The 13,448-nt window shown below is 48.6% G+C and overlaps 6 protein-coding genes across 6 annotated transcripts; 1 reads left to right on the top strand and 5 right to left on the bottom strand. All coding sequences in view use genetic code 12, as the record gives it.

The window, feature by feature from the left end:
- Positions 1-202: 202 nt before the first annotated feature.
- On the top strand, positions 203-1,897 carry LODBEIA_P48960 (uncharacterized protein; the record flags this gene model as incomplete). Its single annotated transcript, XM_066975167.1, has 1 exon — positions 203-1,897. One exon carries the CDS (start codon positions 203-205, stop codon positions 1,895-1,897), a length of 1,695 nt encoding a protein of 564 aa, XP_066831834.1.
- Positions 1,898-1,953: 56 nt separating this feature from the next.
- Positions 1,954-2,613, bottom strand: LODBEIA_P48950 (uncharacterized protein; the record flags this gene model as incomplete). Its single annotated transcript, XM_066975166.1, has 1 exon — positions 1,954-2,613. One exon carries the CDS (start codon positions 2,611-2,613, stop codon positions 1,954-1,956), a length of 660 nt encoding a protein of 219 aa, XP_066831833.1.
- A 155-nt stretch (positions 2,614-2,768) lies between these two features.
- On the bottom strand, positions 2,769-6,560 carry LODBEIA_P48940 (uncharacterized protein; the record flags this gene model as incomplete). The annotated part of the gene is made up of 1 exon (XM_066975165.1): positions 2,769-6,560. One exon carries the CDS (start codon positions 6,558-6,560, stop codon positions 2,769-2,771), a length of 3,792 nt encoding a protein of 1,263 aa, XP_066831832.1.
- Positions 6,561-6,868: 308 nt separating this feature from the next.
- LODBEIA_P48930 (uncharacterized protein) lies at positions 6,869-8,077 on the bottom strand (the record flags this gene model as incomplete). Its single annotated transcript, XM_066975164.1, has 1 exon — positions 6,869-8,077. The coding sequence occupies one exon, from the start codon at positions 8,075-8,077 to the stop codon at positions 6,869-6,871; it is 1,209 nt and encodes a 402-aa protein (XP_066831831.1).
- Positions 8,078-9,784: 1,707 nt separating this feature from the next.
- On the bottom strand, positions 9,785-10,699 carry LODBEIA_P48920 (uncharacterized protein; the record flags this gene model as incomplete). The annotated part of the gene is made up of 1 exon (XM_066975163.1): positions 9,785-10,699. One exon carries the CDS (start codon positions 10,697-10,699, stop codon positions 9,785-9,787), a length of 915 nt encoding a protein of 304 aa, XP_066831830.1.
- Positions 10,700-11,542: 843 nt separating this feature from the next.
- On the bottom strand, positions 11,543-11,968 carry LODBEIA_P48910 (uncharacterized protein; the record flags this gene model as incomplete). Its single annotated transcript, XM_066975162.1, has 1 exon — positions 11,543-11,968. One exon carries the CDS (start codon positions 11,966-11,968, stop codon positions 11,543-11,545), a length of 426 nt encoding a protein of 141 aa, XP_066831829.1.
- Between the last annotated feature and the right edge of the window lie 1,480 nt (positions 11,969-13,448).

Here is a 13,448-nt window from a genome sequence, read left to right as displayed (position 1 = left end):
CTATGATTCTTGTAGAAAAATCGCCCCAAAATGTTTGACAATTTTGACAATTTGTGATGGAGGTTTGAAATTTTTTTTTTTTTTTTCAACCAAATACGCCAGAGATGAGCAGAGATATCTCATCGCTTTCTTGGAAATATAGAAATATATACATCCTTTTTGGTTTTTGGAAACAACCACCGTTCATTTACAGGCAGAAGGAATGATCTCATCTAGCACTTGGGTGCCTCGAGGCTATGCCTCGGAGTTCCCGGAGAAATACGAATTGAACGACGAGGAAATGGCAAGAATCAACGAAATGGCAAACTTGGAAATTAACGACGCCAGAGAAGATTTAGAACAAGAAGAGGAAGGAGAAGGAGCAGGTCAGAAGAGTACCCAGCTCAAGGACCAGATTGAGCTAGATGACGACTTGAAGGAGTACAACTTGGAGACCTACGACGACGAGGAGAACGACGGCGAAGGGGAGAAGGTGACGATATTCCCCGGTTTGTCAAACACCGGCGCCAAGCTTCATGAAAACGGCGAAGGTGACGAGGACAAGTATTTGACGTTGCCCACGGAGTTGGACGAGCAGGAAGATAAGAAGGAGAACCAGATATATACCACGGATAACTTGGTGCTAGCCACTAGGACCGAGGACGACATATCGTGGTTGGACATTTACATCTACGACGACGGTGCCGGCGCACCCGCTGGTGCTGACGAAGAGGCAGAGGACATGTTGGACGCAGATGTGGCCAACGGGATGGTGAGAGACTCCACCTTGTACGTGCACCACGACATCATGTTGCCTGCGTTCCCCTTATGTGTCGAATGGGTGAATTTCAAGCCTCAAAGCGGAGAGGAAGGATCGAATATCGGCAACTTTGCCGCTGTGGGCACGTTTGACCCTCAAATTGAATTGTGGGACTTGGACTATGTCGACAAGGCATTCCCTGATGTTATATTGGGCCAAGTGGAGAACAAGACGAGCAAGAAGAAGAGCAAAAACAAGAAGAGCAAGAAGCAGGCGGAGCACGTCACGACCCACCACACCGACGCCGTCTTGTCGCTATCCCATAACAAAATCCACAGATCCATCTTGGCTTCAACATCAGCTGACGCAACTGTTAAGCTCTGGGACTTGAACACCGCCGCCGCCGCCCGTTCTCTAAACCAGATCCACCACGGCAAGACCGTCTCGTCGTCGCAGTGGCACAAGAGCGAGGCCTCGATCCTCCTCACCGGAGGCTACGACTCGCAAGCCGCCTTGACCGACGTGAGGATATCCGACGAGAGCCAAATGTCGAAATACTACCGCGTGCCCAACAACGAGGACGTCGAGAGTGTCAGGTGGAGCGCCAATCCCGAGATCTTCTACGTGGGCACCGATAAGGGAAACGTCTACTGCTTCGACATCAAGATGGACGCTGAGCCGTTGTGGACGTTGCACGCGCACGACGCGGGCATCTCGTCGTTGGATATCAACCAGTACGTGCCTGGCATGTTGGTCACGAGCGCCATGGGTGAAAAACTCGTCAAGCTTTGGAAAGCGCCTGAATCTGCAGTGGCGGGGCCCTCGATGGTGTTGTCGAGGGATTTCGGGTTGGGCAACGTGTTGACCACTTCGTATGCGCCCGATATTGAAGTCGCTGGAAACTTGGTCGTTGGCGGTGTCACGGGCGGATTGAAGATGTGGGATACTTTTTCAAATAGGTCGGTGAAGAATGTGTTTAGGGATGAGTTGCACAGTTTGCAGCGGAGAGCAAGGGAAGAGGCTAAAGCCGCGGGCCGTGCTTCGAGAATCGCTAGAAAGTATCAGTCTGATGCCAATGACACCATAGTTGAAGTGGATGGTTCCAAGGACGACGACTCCGAATCTGAAGAAGAGGATGACATTATAGAAGACAATTAAAGTCATTGCATATTCATATATATATATGCACTTAAAAAAGGGAAAAAATGACACGTTTATAATTTTGCTTCAAGGATTCTAACCAATTCATCTTCGCTGGTTCCACTCGAGACAGAATCCTCAACTATGCCATCGACTGTAATTGTGGGAGTGATGTGGATACCGGTATTTCTCAAGTACCGCGTAAAGTACTTGACGTCAGTAGTTGCGCCATTTCCCGAGTTGCTAGCCTCCTTACTGGGCTGGATCACGAGCTCGGACAAGAGCTTGTCCTTGGCAACTTGCAACTGCAAGTGTTTGGAAACAACGTCGTAGATTTGTTCGTAGATTTGGTTCCTGGTTAACTCAATGTTTGAAGTATCGTAAAAGTCCTCCTTATTCTCAAACAAAACCTTGCTGACATCCCAAAACGATTCCTGTTCGTCGCCCTTTTGTTCTTCCCTCAAAACCTTAGCGTAGGCCAACGCAAACTCGTTCAACAAGGTAGAATTGGTGTGCCAGGGCTGGATAACGTTAACAAAGACAAACTGAAAGCGATCGGGATGCTTTTTTTGTAACTCTGGAATCACCGAGGCGTAAAGCTTTAAAAACAATTTGGCACTGAACGGACAATTGTAATCCAAGTACAAGTTCACCACATGCGGTGCATGCTTTGCCACGGATAAGGTCTTGGTGCCAAGGTAGTAGTGAGTCAACGAGTACTTGGGGGATATCATGGTTGATGGTTGGTGAGGAAAAAGAACGTTGCTGTGGGAATGTGGAAATTTGGAGGGGGGTGGGGGGGGTCAATTTATTTCACCAACCGAGTAGGGGATACGTGCGCTACCGGGTGCCCCACTTTTGGCGGCTGCAAACGAACAACCTCTTGGAATCAATCGCTTGCTGCTTGTTGGCCCCGTCGCCTGCTCTTCCGTCTCCTGCTCTTGTTTGCTCTGGTGTTATTCTTCTTCTTCTTCTTCTTCGTGTTCATGTTTGTCTCCTCCGGCACGAGGGGATCCTCAAGTTCTTCAGGTTGCTCGGCCGGTTCTTCTCTCTTCCGTTTACGTGGTTTCAATTTCCCCGAGGAGATGTCCTCGATAAGCTCCGCTACTTGGCTCATGTCAAAACTCTCGTCTTTCTCGTCTTCCGCGTCGTTAGCCTTGGACTTGGAAGCTGTTCCAAATGGTTTAGGTCCGATGTTGACTTCTGTTGGCGAAACCACCAGTAACGCAGTGTAATCTTTCCTGAGTTTCTCGCTCTCGTTGGATAGGTGGATTTGCGAAATGGTCTTTTCCACTTGTATGTGATTTAGTGGATCGCTGGCACCATCTTTTTGGGCCGTTGTCGGCAAAGTTAGATCTCTATTGATCTCGGCAGCAATCTCGCGCGCAGATGGAATATTGGACTCTTCTTCAAACAAATTTTTTAGGTCGCCTTCTCTTGGGTTGAGCCCTTTGATGGTTTCGAGATACGAGGGAATTCGGATCGGGGTCACTTTTGTTTCAGCCACCAGTAAGTCGTGAGCAGTATGAGGGTTTAGATTTTGGTTTTGGTTTGGAGAAGGGCTCGTTAATGTGTAATGCTGCGAAGAAAAGACATCTCTACTGGGTCCACCGTCGTTACGCAAATGCATAACCACCGACGTCAGCGGCAGAAGCCCCGAAAATACTCTACCCAGCTCACCCAGTATATTCTCGTCCTTGTTAACAGGCTCTTGTGTGCTTGTAGCTATAGCGGCGTCGTCTGGTGACTTGCAAGTCAAAAGTGGGGACGAATCGTTCGCGTTTGCAGCCTGTGATGATTTATTCTTTTTACCAACATCACCTCCAACGAGATCTGCGTCCTCCTTTCTGATCCGTATTGGAGTCTGTCTTTTGGGTGCAGCTTGGACGCCGGCTGCGGCCTGATTGGGAACCGAGATAGATTTCTGTGATTTTGGCGTGATTCCTTTTTCCAAGAGCTCTGCAGTTGCGACAGCTACAGCTTCAGGACCGACATGTCCATTTCGTATAGTTTCAGCAGGAGTGGCGGTTTTCTCTCTGCCGCTCGTTCCTCGGCTCTCACGCGATGCATCGACTGCATCAGCAACTGGGTCCCTCTGCAGCGAGTCCCGAGCAAACAACGAGTCGTATTGCTCAAAATCGTTGATTGTTTGTTGAAGGTTACTTGTTTCATCAACCGCTGGGACATCATCCTTTTCATTCGTGACAGGAGACAGCCGATGATGGGGTTCCTCGCGCTCGTCACTTTGACTCCAGGATCTACCGGAATCTTGAAACGGCCTGTAGTCTTCGACGTTGTCATTTTCATTTTCACTTTCACTTTCACTTTCGGAGGTGGTGTTGACAACTGTTATGGTGTTGCCTCTTCTTCTTATCCTGTCTTTCGACACCTTGTGCTTGGCCTGTACCTTGCGAGCCCGTTGCGTCAACTTTTCGCGTATTTTCCTTTGCCTGCTTTTCAAAAGAATCGGCAGTTTGCTGAATTCCTGGCTCCGGTTGTCAAACGTTGCTCGTGTCGTGTCATTATGATTCTTTTGCAGCTTCAGCATTTCGTCCAGGTCAACTGATAGTGCTGCTTTTTGGCTATGGCTATTGCTATTGCTAGTGCCATCTTTTGGGGAAACAGTAGCGTCTAGAACAGCTGTTGGAACCGGTACACAGCTGAGTTGAGAGACAGGACTCTGCCCACCAGCAATCACCTTGGACAAAAGCGCCACGCTCGATCCGGATGGCGCTTTTTCAGGGCTGTCGTGCAAGACTCCAAACACGACCGGGGCTGGCTTTTCTCGATTGCGTTTTAAAGTCGCTGCGTTTTGCAAAGATGACAATCTTTTCGGTGGGGCATCGAAATGGTGAGTGTCTGAATCTTGTGATTCAGTAATGCCAAATTTTACCCCATTACGCGATGAAGTTTTCAGATGCACTCTGCCATCAACTCTGGCGGCAGTGATTTTTTTGGGCTTTTTTCTAGGGGCGGGTGCAAAGATGGCGTCGTCGTCGTCTTCCAGCAGCGTCTCAATCTCAACTTCCACAGCGTCATCATTGTCTTTGCCGTAGACATGGTCACCGTAATCAAGCTCGGGCTTTGCGGCAGCAGCTTCAAATGCCCCATCTAAAGAGGAAACATGCTCTCCCGCTGGAGTTTCTTCTTCGTCTTGCGTTTCGGTAAGATCGATATGGTCGACTGTGCGTAGTCGATTACCTTCCTGTGCATCAGAGTCTGGTTTGGCATGGTCAACTGTATGCTCTCGACTACTTTTTTGCGAGTTGGAGTCTAGTTGATCCAAGCGTCGGCTACGCAACCGTCGCGGGACATTTGCCGGTACTTGCAGAAACCGTTCTTCAAGGCTTTGGAAGTGCCGCGTGAAGCCATCGATTTCCAAAGATCGGAGAAGTTGCTCTCTTTTGTCATTTTGGATCCTTGAGTTTTCCGTGTGGTACTCGGGTGGCGATTCTGGTGAGGATGGCAGACCAGATTTAACTCTAGGAGGAAGTTTCTTGCCAGTCAACCTTTTGCTTTTTCTTAGCCCTATGCGTCGTCGTTTCGGGATGTAGTCTGCAGCATGCTCATCATCATCATTGTTGGTGTTGGTCGCTTGAGAGCTAGTTGGCGACGGAGTCCGATGTCTGTCAAAAGCTTGAGTATTTTTTGCCGTGTACACTAGCTCAACGGTCTCGTCAAATGATAGATTCTCTCTTGGAGGCGTCAGTTTAGTACCGAGGTAATCCGCTCTGTGATTGTTTATGTCTGAATCCCAACGGTCATTTGATATATTTAGCTTCCAATTGGTTTGAAGTGGTGATATAACGGGTTGAGATTCAAGTGCTTCATCGTCATTACTCCCAGCTAGCTGTTCTTCTTCTTCTTCTTCTTCGGATTCCTCTAGTAGATTCAACTTGCGCACACGTGGTTTTTGCTCTTTCTTGGTGACCTGCGGTGAGTCTCGGGGGGTTTGAGATGTCCCCCTCCGTTCTCTCCGTCTCTCACGTTTGGCCTCCTCCTCCTCCGTCTCCGCTACGGACTCACCCTTGAGACGCGGAACGAACCGTGACCGCAACGCATTGTCCTGTGCGCTCGCTGTTGAAACATCGCTAGATTGCAGATACCCAACCCCCACATTTTCATCATTTCGACTTTGCACCAGCCCAGTCTCCTCCGCGTTGACCTCATCCTTGCGTGGTATCTTCTCTGATCCAATGGCTATAACCACTGACTCCAATTCCATTTCGCGTGGCTGCTCTATTATCACCTCGGAAGCGTCGAAAAACTCCGCATCATCATCGTCATCTTCTTCTTCTTCTTCTTCAAGCTGACTCTTCTCCACTTCCACATGCGAATTCGCCTCGCTGTAACCGTCCTCCATTTGACTAGATCCATGATGTCCATCCGATATGCTGTCAAGCAATGGCTTCTCTACGCCGCGACCTCTCTGTTCACTTGCACCTTGGACACCATCCAGTACGCTTTGCAATACGGGTCTCCCAGGTGTCTCCACCCCTCGTTCATTCAAGCTCGTCACCGTGCCATCTCCATGCACCTCCTCCCGTGGTGCGAACGATGAAGATGAAAAAGAGCCAACACCAAGAAGCCTACCCCAAAACGAAGCTGACCGATGCGCCACATCACCATCGTTTGAACCATTCGCGTGTCGTTGTTTTTTCCGCAACCCAAAGAAGCTCATGGGGACGTATTGGACATCTGCTGTTGCAAATTGCACAGGCTATACAACCATAATACAAGTCCATCAAAATAAAAAATAGTCACTTGAGAGGTTTTTTTTTTTGTCTGGCGGAGACGTGGTGGTGGGATCGCTTTTTTTTTCACCTTAGAGATATGAAACATTCATGATGAAACAAGCCACCGTTTGGCTAGATCGGGTTCCAAGCGTAGCTCTTGGATGTTTGGGGATGTATTGGGAGAGAGGTCAGGTTAATTGGGTTATCAGTGTGGGGATCAACAAACAATAGTAAACGAAATAGTAGTCATACATCACACTACGCGTATTATAAGCTTACACTTGTCAAAGAGGATATCGTGGAACTTTGTATCGTCGTCAACTTCAAATTCGCGCAATCTCGCGCCGTGCAAGTTGTAATCGACGTTGCCCTGGATGTTGTTTTCGTGGGTGAAATCGTCATAGTCGTTCTTCAAATACAACCGTATCGAATCCGAGTTTTTCGGCATGTGGAAGCCGTGTTGTTTCATGTCGTCCAACTCGAGTCTTTTGAAAAGTTTTGTTTTCAAATCCTGCAACCGTAGATTTGTCGGAAGGAGCAAGGCAAATATGTCATCGTCGAAAAAGAACTTGACCTTGACCTTTTTCAGCTGCGGCTCCGCCATCGACTCGATGTCGCCTCTATATTGCGACAATCGGTCGTGGTGGGAGTTGGAGATTTGGCTGATTGGCTTGGAGCCTCTCTTGCTATCCAGCTCCGAGTCGAATCCGTTGTTTAGCACTTCAAACAAGTTCAACACTTCGTCGCATCTGGAGATGTGGGCCGGCAACGCAATCAAGTTGGATAAATAATAGTCTAGCTTCTCTCTTCTTAGCTTGGATATCGAGTCGTTGACATTGATGAGGGGCCCGGGGATCGACGGTATGATCCGCCTCGAGTTTTCAATCTTTCCCGCTTCAAAGGGGAACAACTCGAGCAATTTCACCTGCAAGTCGTAAAAGTCCTGGTAGTACCTATAGAGATGTCTCGTCTTGCCATTGGACATTTTGGCAACGAGGAGGTATTGATATCGGCCTTCGTACAACTGGTATGACGAAACATTGGATTTCTCGACCCAGATGGAGCTTTTCGAGGAGCGGTTCGAGCTCGACGATCTATTGGTGGTGGAGGACCTATTAGTGGCCGAGCTATTCAGCCCAATCTGGATGGTGGAAGCCTCGTATTTCTTGGTTTGATCTTTCCATTGTTCCACGGTGGGGATCTTGAACTCGGTGATGATCTTGACAACTTGTTCGCGGTCATACGTATCCGTCGAAGCATACTTGGCGGGGTTCATCAAGTCGATGATCCTGACATACGACACGGGAACCAACCCGGGACCGCCCAACCTATTAATCGGCTTCGCAATAAACCACTCATAGTCATAGTGGGCGCAGATTGTCAAATTTTCACCTGGAGACACCGACAATTCGTCGTCTCTTTCAGCATTGAACTCGTAGAGGGTCACGGCAAACAATGGCATCGTGCAACTGTGACTCGATTGATTCTTCTCGGGATGGATCCAAGCACTCAACTTAGTGTGTGTGTGTGGAAGGGGGGGCCTTCGTCTTAGTTGGTAATGATGATAGCTGAAACCTTCTTGGTCGCTTTTTGTTGGTTTTTTTTTCTTAGTAAAAAAAAGTTCACGATATTTTCGGAAAGGGGACGCTTCGGGTTTAAATAGAACCACTACGAACAAACACGAACAAACAGAGGGAAAGGCGCCCACCCATGTATCCAAGGTTATATATAAGATGCTTTTTTTCATTGTTTCGTTGTGGTTAGATTCGGTTAAATTTAATTAGGGTGTCGAGGCAAGCTACCCGCCCTGCCAAAGGGGGAGGAGGCCAGGGTCAACCTGTGCAACTTGCTAACTTGCTAACTGGTCGACTTGTCGACTAGTAGGCAAGTAGTGGTTTATACAGCCATTTCAAACGAAGATGGCGAAGGAGAGCTGGGAGTCAATTTTCAAGTGGATTTGAAAGAGACCAGTGCTCTTCTTCTTCCACGTTGATTGTTCAATCAGGCAAACAAGAAAGCGCTCTACTCCATCTTGTATTTGAACAACTTGACAGAATAGCCAGTGTACGTCTGTCCTTAATAGCTCGCATGACCACCCACCTGCATTCACCCACACACTCTCTGACGACGGCTCAGAAACGACGCTTTTTCCTGGACCGAAACCCCAAACCCCAAACTCTCAACTAAAAGAGCTATCTGAAGCTGGACCTCCCGGGCGGACGAGCTTAAAGAAGGGCAAAGTCTAGGGATATCCGCAGCTCTCAATACAGAGAGGTGTATACAAAAATTTTTAAAAAAAAAAACCAAATTTCAACCTCCATTAATGTAAAGTTTAATCTTATTGTTGAAATGAAAAAAAAATCCACCTTTATGGTAGTTGAAACCTTCTCTTGGGTTGGGTGAAAGTGACGGTAGATTCGTCAGGGCAATGCACCTGACCACGAACAATAGAAGTAAAAATGAAGACTTCACAAGACGCGTCTTTTTATTTTGGTTCTGCTTGATTAGAAAGGAAAAGGATATTTAGCCGAAGTGAATCGAGTGGTGGTTGCTGGCGTTTGGAGATACCCGAAGTCTGAGATTCGCAATCACGTGACTAATGTCACGTGATTGCGACACTGTCACGTGCCGTGTTTCACAAGAGACATTTGCACGTGACACGTAGCACGTGCTGTAGTGTCACGTAATGTGTGTCACGTGCTTGACTACGGTAGCAGTGCAATTCCCTTGGTTGTTCTTCCACCGTTTATAAAACAGAACTTGTGTCATACCAGAGCCGGCAGTTTTTACAAATAAAGGCCAAGAATGGACCCGGCCCATGCATCTGACTCGACTTCAGCTTCATCAAGTTTAACCATCTCGAGAAAAATTGAACTGTACCTCGACTCTTATCAACACTCGTGTGACCTTTTAGACATGAAGAATTTGATGCGCATTCCCCTCCCACCTCCTACCAGATGAGCTCCCAGTTGACAAAACTAGCCTCAGCGCTACAACTCTACAAAATTTTCCAGCTCTAGAATAATTTCAGCTTGCCATGGGATAACGTTAGGTTTATATACACTATTTAATACGCAATAAGGAAACATCTCTATCGTCTCGACGCCGAGTAGTACCAGTAGTGAGAAATTAGCCTGTTTCAGCCAAGGATAAAACGAGGGGGAAATGCTCAACCTGGGGGTAATTGAGAGGCGTCGACAATGTCGGCGGCGTCGATAGCAGCCTCGTCTTCTTCACCTGCCCTCTCCAACGGGGTCCTAGGCAACGCCATCATTCCCGACCTCGCCAACTCCAAGATTCCAAATGGTTGCAACAAGGTGATAAACGCACTGATTCTCGACGGCTTAGCACTCAACTCAACCACCACGTTCCGATCGCTGATATCGACGATTTTCCCGCCAAACTGGGCCGTGATGGTCGAGATGTGGTCCAAATGCTCGTGCTTCTGTCTCAACGCTTCACTAGGGGCCAAGTTCGACGGATGGAAAGCCGACTCGCACGCGGTCAAGTCCGGTATAGACGACGCATCATCAATGTGAAGCTGGTGTGTCGCGATCAATTCTTGGAAGTATTCCGGCCCCAAGATCGAGACTCGCATCAATACCAACTCGCGCTTGATGATCTCGGCGTTGGTGTAATCCAACACGGCGTACACGGGCACCAAGTCCTCAATCTGCCTGCGCGCCTGCTCGACGACGCCGTCTTGGCCCTTGAGCACGATGGTCATGCGCGACAAGTCCTTGACTTCGGTGTTGCACACCACAAGCGAGTCGATGTTGAAGCCGCGCGCCGCTAACGTGCCCGAGACGCTCGAAAGCACACCGGGCTCATTCTGCACTAGGCAGTTGAGCACGTGCTGTTTTGGGGGCGCCCTCGAGGCAACGGGCGTCTCGTACAAGATCGAGGAGACCGCGGTGTCGGCGGACCAGTTGGGGGTCTCCAACGTGGGCAACGGTGGTCGCTTTTGGTTGCGGTGCAACGTTTTGTAGGCGAGCGCCGAGGTCGAGCTCGAGCTCGAGCTCGAGCTCTTGGCCCTTACAAGGGGCCTCACGTGGGCAAGCACTCTGGGGGATCTTGCAAACATGGCTGCGGAGCTTGCTGCGTTGGGTCCTGGTGGGCAGTGGTTAGTGGTTGGTTGTTGGTGAGGAAAAAGTTTTTGATGTGGTCTCCATGATATTTTTTTTTCTCCCTCTCTGGTGCCTGTTCCGGTGCGCGCCCCAAGGACGAATGGAAGAGACGGGGTCTCTCGCGAGAACGGCGAGAGTCCCGTGGCGGGTCGCGCGAGAAATAGGGCGACCGGCGGGCGAGCCCTCGCCGTAAACGAGCCGCCCAACTCCAGCGAGCCGGAACAGGAATCGCGGTATTGGGCGTGTGTTGCGCTACCAGATGTACTCTCACTGTGGTGTCTAGAGTAATTTAAATGCCCTTTACTTTCGCCAGGTCTCCACTATGAAGATATATGCTCCACTCTCTGGTACATAGATAAATACAAAGAACAATGCTTGTGTAGTTGGAGTTTAAGGCACGGCAAGGCAAGTGATTCCGCAAATGGAGTGTTGTTGCACTCGTGGAGAGGGGGGGAGGGGAGGTTTTATTAACGCGATGTGGCCAACGTGGGAGCGCAACGGAAACGAAATTTCAGTTGCAACATCACCAAAGACCTCACCAGCCAATGGGGATACACATACATTCTACTGCGGAAAATAACGCCAATTGAGCAACATCCAGTAGGATCCAACTAAAACAGAGGCAGATGCATCTCAGTCTATTAAAATTCACCGATTTTTCTATTATAAATTTCATGGAAATTTTTTTTTTTTGCTTCAATTATAAACTTATAGACGCTAGACTCAAAAGTATAAAATAAAAATTATCGTTTGGCACCAACTCTTTTGTAATTTTGCAATGTTGCAATTTTGCAAGGGGCTTACAAGAGCAAGCCCAAGGCGAACAACAAGGAGCCCCCCACGTTGGCGACATTGACGGCCTCAGCAGCACCGCCGGTCTTGGTGATGGAGTAGGTGTAAGTCTGGGTCGACTTTGAGGTCGAGTGGTGCTTGGTGGTGGTGGAAACCGAGGTGGACAAGGACTTTGACACGGTTGTAGAGTGGCTCTTGGATGCTGAGGAGGAAGAAGCAGAAGCAGAAGAGTGGTAGGAGGAGGAGGAAGATGGGGCTTTTTCCTTCTTCTTGCCGCCTTCAACCTCGGCGTCTTCTTGGGCCAAGTTGACAATGGTTGGGTAGCCGTATTGAGCGTCTTGGATGATCAATTCGTCGTCGTTGACCAATCTGATTTGGTCCAAGTTCAAGGCCAAGGCCACGGAAGCGAGCGATAAAACAGTAGCAAATTGCATGGGTGATTGAATACTTGTCTGAATGAACCGTCAAAGAAGAAGTAGAACAAGAACGTGTAAGTAGTAGGAGCAAGAGTAAGAGCAAAAGAAGAAGAAGAAGAAGAGAAGAGGGATGAAATTGGGAACGCCGGTGGATAGCAAAGAGACTCTCGAGGTTATATATATACTGCAGAAAGCAAAAACCAAGAACCCAAAACCCACCACCACCCCCTTCCAAGGGGACACAGGAATTTCCAGCAAGAACAAGGGTTAATTTTAAAAGAAAAGTCTTCTTCCTTGTAATGCAGTCTGTACAACTATAAACCCAGACAGTTTTTGGTTATTTGCAGGCTATACTCTACTGCTACTACTCCTCTAGTGCTACTAGTACGGAATGGAACCACAATTCAGCCTGTATTCGGGCCCTCTTTTCCGTTTTAAAAATAAAAATCAACTGCAGTTGAGCAATAGCCGCACCCTATGGGCCCATATCCCCGTCTTCCCCAATCCCCTCTTCCAGTCCCACTTTTACCCACCTCCAGCGACCTTCAACCTGTGCAATTCCAACCCTCCTGCTCTTGATGGTCCTCCTTTGATTGCTCTTGAGAAGACGAAGAAGCAAAGTTTCGGTTTTGTGTCACTTCCCGCCGCCGCCCCCCAATTTTCTTTTTTTCGCTGCAGTGTCGCAAACTCCGGGGGTTGCTGCAGTGTCTCAAAATTACGCGACATTGGCTCCGAGCTACCACCTGTCCCCCCCGGGGGGCAAATTTCCGTCTCTCAACTCCATAAACGCCCACTTGAAACATCATCCAGACTTGCTTTTGGAGTCTTTCTTCACGGGCAGGTTTAAACTCAGAGATAAGATCAAGAAAACACTAGCCAACTCTAAAGACCTCCCCCCAGAAACCATAAGTGAAAAATAAAAAAAAAAAATTTGGAATTGGACTCGGGCGAGGAATTAGTCGGGGTTGGGTACAAATCCAAATTACAAATCCTCTCCCAAAAGGCCATCCACACCTGCATTGCTTCTCCTGCTGTTATTGTTCTTCTTTGCTGCTGTTATGGCTGCCGCTTACAGCTAGTGTGTCTAGACTCCCTTCGAGACGTACTTCCCTGTTGTCCCAAATCCGGTTAGTGCCTTTAAGCTTTTCACCTTCAGTGGACCACTCTAAACTTTAGATACTCCTAACCTTCCCAAATCCATGGCGACGACGAGTTCCACCATTTTGAACCGGGGGTCCAACGCCAGATCCCGCCTTTCTTCTTCGTCTTGCCCGAGGAAGAAAGGCAAGCTGGAAGTGGCGCCACCGGTGGAGTGAGAAGCCCATCCATTTCATCGGAAATGAGGCTTTGCAAACTACGCACTACGACTTATGCCCCTGCCCTCGAAACTGGATGGGGGTCTATTGTAGTCTTGGTTGCCTTTAGTGGATGGCGTGTGGATATCCGAAACGCAACCACGATGGCAATTTTTTTTTAGAGTCACACGACGTTTAAATTA

Source organism: Lodderomyces beijingensis, assembly GCF_963989305.1.
Source record: "Lodderomyces beijingensis strain CBS 14171 genome assembly, chromosome: 6".
Classification (NCBI taxonomy): domain Eukaryota; kingdom Fungi; phylum Ascomycota; class Pichiomycetes; order Serinales; family Debaryomycetaceae; genus Lodderomyces; species Lodderomyces beijingensis.
The sequence above is the reverse complement of the archived record's forward strand: the minus strand, read 5'-3'. Positions and strand labels throughout refer to the sequence as shown.